The 6,000-nt window shown below is 31.5% G+C and overlaps 1 protein-coding gene across 1 annotated transcript; it reads left to right on the top strand.

The window, feature by feature from the left end:
• Window positions 1–2,260: 2,260 nt before the first annotated feature.
• LOC139504610 (lysozyme-like) lies at window positions 2,261–5,169 on the top strand. Its single transcript, XM_071294659.1, is given in 5 exon segments — window positions 2,261–2,444; window positions 3,556–3,593; window positions 3,595–3,739; window positions 4,534–4,609; window positions 5,053–5,169. Coding segments are annotated over 5 exon segments (453 nt in total). The 5' UTR covers window positions 2,261–2,314; the 3' UTR covers window positions 5,117–5,169.
• The last annotated feature ends 831 nt before the right edge of the window (window positions 5,170–6,000 follow it).

Genomic DNA, 6,000 nt, shown 5'->3' with positions numbered 1-6,000 from the left:
AACATACACCTATTTCCCAAAATAAATAGAAATAAATAAAGGCAATAGTAGTATATCGCAGTTCGAAAGTCATAAATCGATTGAGAAATAACTAATCCGGGAAACGCATCAAATATAAGAGGAAAACAACGAAACAACAGAAACACTAAAGTGCAACAAAAAACCAAACGACAATGCAACACACATAAAAACGGACTATAAAATAATACACGGCATTTTTCTAACTTGGTACAGGACATTTTAAGAAAAATAGATATTGGGTTGAACCTGGATTTTTGGCTGGCCAAACGTCATGCTTTTATTGCAAAGTAAAATATAACACTAAAATGACAACATAACATGGACAGGGACTAAAATACAAATAAATGGAAGAACATACAGGACAGAGAAATACACAAATAAACAATACTGTAACAATAAAACAATACGACATGCTAATAGTTACTAAAGGTACCAGGCTTATGGTTTAATACGCCAGTCACGTGTTTTGTCTACATAACATTCATCAGTGGACGCTCAGTTCAAAATAGTAAAGAAAGCTAAACAAAGATGAAGAGCATTGATGACCCAAAATTCAAAAAAGTTGTGCCAAGTACGGCTACGGTTATCTGCCTGGGATAAAAAAAAAAAACCTTCGTATTTAGCTAATATAACATTTCAAACAGTAAATTTATAAAAATATAATTGATATGCATGTCAACACCGAAGTGGTTACTAACTACAGAATAAAAACGAACCCCTGAAACAACCTAGGTCAGCCCATAAACAGCCCAGCCGAACCACGTATTGTATTTCACCCGACTAGATAGACGAACAAAAGGCACAGGTAAAAAGTAAAATAAAAAAAAATACTGAACTCCGAGGAAAATTTAAACATGTTAAAACGGCAAAGTCAAATAAGAAAACACACCAAAACAAATGGACAACAAGCGTCATATTCCTAAATTGGTGCATGCATTTTCAAATGTAGAAAATGGTAAATTTCGAAAATAAAATCCAAAAAAATAAAATATAATTCAAGATTAGTTAAGTTATTATGATACTCGATGTATTTGATAATAATGAAAATAAGAATACTATTAATATAAAATTGTGCATATAATTAGATATTTAATTGTATTATCTAGCTATGTCGGCATTTCTTCTAAATCAAACTGTAAACCAGATACATCGTGTAAGAGTAGTTGCCCCAAAACAATAATCTTATAAATGAACTGGGTAATAACACCACCGTTACATATGCATACACAATGTAACTATGTGTTCTTGAAGCATGTCTCGATTTGAAATGACAAATAAAGCTTTATAAGTTTCTCGTGATCATTCTTTTCGTTTAAACTTTGTTTGCTTATTTATTGTACTTACTATTTGAATGAATCAACAGGATGTAGATGTTTATCAAAATAAAAAAAGTAGCAAAGGTGACTAAGCGGACATTGAGTCTCTCAGAGAGAAATGCGAAACAAACTGTGAAAAGTTTTGGTTTATTATTAATGGTCACCACACTGGGTGCAATTATAAAGGCATTTACAGAAAATAAATTATGACAGTTTTTATTTTTTTAAACTAATATAAATAGAACATGAAGTGTTTTGCGTACATTTGTTTTTAGTACCTCTATCTGTCGATCTATTTAAACCTTTTCCCTTGACCCTCCAACAACAAAGTTGTAACTGCGATGCTGTGTACGTGGTTGGCGCTCGGTATTTTGTTATTTTTGTCATTTTTATTTTTTATGGAAATCTACTGCCGGATATAATTTTACTATATATAGTCGGGAAGAATTATTTGCTTTTATACTTATAGAATCTTAAAGGTAAGCTAAATGTTTTAATTTTTAGATAATTTTTTTTTATTATAAAAACTCGTTTTAGATAAAAAAAAATTCTAAATAAAGAGTGTCATTAATTTCAGATGTGCAACTATCATGGCTTAATATTATAAGGACAAATGTACAATTTGATTACATCTATCATGGCTTAATATTAAAAACAAAATTGCAAATTGACTGCATCCATCATGTTATAATAATGCATACAAATACATTTCGTTTAACAATTTTATGTTCTTAGGAAAAACGATTCGGTTATATGATGCTGCCTTTATACAACTATTAAAACGTTTTAGAGTATCATCAAACTTTTTTGAAAATATATAATTAGATTTTTTCTAAGTACCATTTTGGCAAAATAAGGAAAATAGGAACATTATTTTTTAAAGTTTTTTTGTAGCAACGAATAAGAATCTGGGATTCATTTACTACGGTTTTTTTTACAATAGCCCTTTTTTGTAGCCTGAGGTCAGTGAATTCAAGATGCATTTTTCGTATCCAATCTTACTTGTCTTGGCACTTGTGGGGTATTCCTATGGAGCTACTAAAACGAAGTGCCAAGTTGTACAAGCACTACGCAATCAGAATGTACCAGACAGTGATCTAAGAGACTGTAAGTATGATCAGCTGTTAATAGTCTTTGCAGATCGTATTACAATGTATCGGTTTTTGAAAATTTTGAATCCATAATTTATTTTTTGAAACAGAGGCAAAATAGTTTCTTGTCGAGAACGATTTTCACAATATCAAAAATATGTTTGCTTATTCACTGCAAGTTCACGCTTGTTTGGAATCCGAAGTAAAATGAAAAAAAACAAAACTGAAGGGATAATTCAAAACGGAAAGTCTTATCAAATAACAAAATCAAAAGCTCGAATACATCAAATGCATTAAGAAACAACTGCTATATTCATAACTTGGTATAGTTATTTACTTATGTTAATAATGGTGGATTAAACCTAGTCGGTTATAGGTTAATGATATATATATCGATATTTTGATGCATTGCAGATCATATGACAATGCATTTACCTTTTGGAATAATATTGTGATCATTCCATAAAAAGCAGAACCAGTACAGTTTTCTTCCTGAAAACGATTTTCACACCATGAAAAGATGTACTTCCTTATTTACTACAATTTTGCACACAATTTGATACTGGTTTGATTAAAGTTTCTGATTTTGATATATATGCCGCCATAGAATTTCAAACTGTTTACTCTTGGAAAGATTTGCAATGAAAACGAGAATACAAAATGCAGCATATACAACAACAAAAAACGTTAAATCATGGACTAAGAGTGGATCAAAATTAATAATAATATATGCAATCTAAAAAATATATTTTTCAGTTTTGAACCACTCATGTTTCTAGTAGGACATGTTGTTTTAAAACATATTTAAACATTCAATTTGTCTGGCAGTATGTTATTGGAATGGCTCAACCCAATTGCATTGTGTGTATGTACCAAGTAGATATAAGAAGATGTGGTATGAATGCCAATTAGACAACACTCCAATTTATAAAAGTAAACCATTACAGGTCAAAGTACGGTCTTTAACACGGAGCATTGGCTCACACCAAACAAACAGCAGACAATTTGGCTAATGTATTTGTCGATGATGTTGATGTTGGTATATCTGTTTATCGAAGGAGATATTAAGGTATTAATAAGTGGTGCGGTCTGCTGTACTGACAAATATATTTTATAATTCCTTTCAGGGCTGTGTTTAGTTAAACACGAAAGTAACTACAGATATGGACGTAGTAGGTACAAATTCTAATGGTTCGAAAGATTATGGTATTTTCCAGATGAACAGTAACTACTTTTGCGGAAGGCCAAGCGGCACTAGTTCCTCCACATGTTGGCGAGTTAATACCTACGGCTGTGCCGACTCTTGCACCTGTAAGTTCACCTTGATTTCTGCTAGCTATATAATCTATGGAAAGCATCAGTGAACTCTCCCATTATTATATTATTTTTCCCATATGAAATAAATGACAAAAGAATAATTTGCGGCCTTAATCATATCTTGTGTAAACACATATCTGTTGAATGTATATCGAATTTTGGTCGGAACTTTAATATATGAATAACTATATCAAATTCGTTGTAACTAACGTCATAATATGCAAAGCACTTTTGTAGATTGTTAGTTGGATACATCTTTTTATACCTATATGTGCATATATTTCTTAAATTTTCAATTTGATATAACGGGTATAAAGAAAACAGCACTATATTATTTTTAAGCAATCGAAGCGCTTTTTTTTTATATTTTCCTTACCCAGGAACTATCAAAGCCGAATATTTTGAAGGCGTTGATGTATAAGAATCGAAAGGGTTGAAGCGCACCTGCCGTATAAAATTCATACAGTGCTGTTTGCATTTAAACCCTGTATACAAAATTGAACATTTAAGACATATGAGTAAAAAATATATATGACCAAAAGAACCTAAAAATGAAAGCCGAATCAATTACTCGAATCCATCAACGATCAACTTCACCTACGGTAGATTAAACCTCAGTTAAATGATAGTTGATAATTTATAATTGGAGATTTTTTTAGAAAGCTTAGTTGTAAATCATGTCAGTACTGAAGTATTGACTACTGAGCTGATGATACCATTGGGGATTGATAGTCCACCACCAGCAGTACAGATCCAGGAATGTATGTGTTTTTTGTTTCTCGTTGCAGCATTCACTAACTCGGACATATCAAACGATGCAAATTGTGCTGTTAGGGTTAAAAATTGTGGTGGTTTTGGAAAATGGTAAGTTTGGGTATATACTTTACTTTGAGGTGGTAATAAAACTGTGTACTTAACTTTTCATATAGTGATCCTGATTTATGAAATATACTCGGCCTGATCGCGAATTTCAAATTGGATCTGTTCGATGTCTTATATTACATGCGCCACGAAAACAATTCTGTTTGTATTTGTCTTTTCTTTTTATTATCACGTACTAGTATTCAATTTTATTTTAATCAAACATTTTCAACGTTAATCTATTATCAAAATACATTTAAAAATAATTAAGGGCTTTCCAATCATAATGTAGATGTAATGCACGCAGAGATACAATTGTGTTTTAGAACTACAATAACTTTATAACCAATACAATACGTTTCCATCGATATATTTGTTATGTTACATGCTTGTCTATTGATTGCAATGCTGCATGAATTTCTCATCTTGGATGTCTGTTTTTTCAGGTATGGTTGGAGAAATCACTGTTCCAATGTCCAGGGTTCAGAATACGATTACAGTACATGTTAAATAGTTTTTGACATTCCACAATAAAATCGCATTCGAAAGATGACGAAAAGAAATCATTCTTTTATCAAATAGTTGTTTAGCAGACTTATATAAAATTGTATCTCCCGCATATTCATCACATGAAAGTGTGATTTTGTTCATGCACTTATACAATTCTCCCAAATTTATATTTTCTATTAATTCTTTGAAACAACAAAATGTGTGATACAATTTCTCATTGTAAACTGTCTGCAAAATCCACAATTAATGTTTTCTATATATTTTTTTCTCGTGTGAGCACCGGATTGAGAATCACAATACTATAGTCGCCGTCAGCTGAAATTCGTAGCGGTTATCGGTAAAAATAATCTAAACTATCAATCACGTTCACTCGAGATATAGTTTTTAACATTCCATTCATAAATCGCAAAAAGAAAAACCACTACTGACCTACATTTTAAGTGATCGCACTGTAATAATCCTGACCTTCACATTTTCATAGACGATTTTGAATGGTGGAATCCGCCATTGTTTTTACCGGAAGTGTTTCCGTGGAGTTCAATTTCATAAAATTTGCATAAAGCGCGGGAAACCTTATCACATTAATGAAAAGAACATTTCAGGAAACTGCGTAAATGACGAATGTCATATGTAAACAAATGATCCTCATAGAAACGAAGATGGCGGAATTACAATGGAAAACATTCTGGAAAATGTGAAGGTCAGGATTATTACAGTGCGATCACTTAAAATACAGGTCAGTATTGGTTTTTCTTTTTGCGATTTATGAATGGAATGTGAAAAACTATATCTTGAGTGAACGCGAGTAATAGTTTAGATTATTTTTTACCGATAACCGCTACGAATTTCAGTAAACAATAAACGTTTCAAGTTTACAGAATAAA

The sequence above is a fragment of the Mytilus edulis genome, unplaced genomic scaffold (assembly GCF_963676685.1).
Source record: "Mytilus edulis unplaced genomic scaffold, xbMytEdul2.2 SCAFFOLD_911, whole genome shotgun sequence".
Classification (NCBI taxonomy): domain Eukaryota; kingdom Metazoa; phylum Mollusca; class Bivalvia; order Mytilida; family Mytilidae; genus Mytilus; species Mytilus edulis.
Note: the sequence above shows the minus strand (reverse complement) of the source record. Positions and strands in the feature narration are given on the sequence as shown.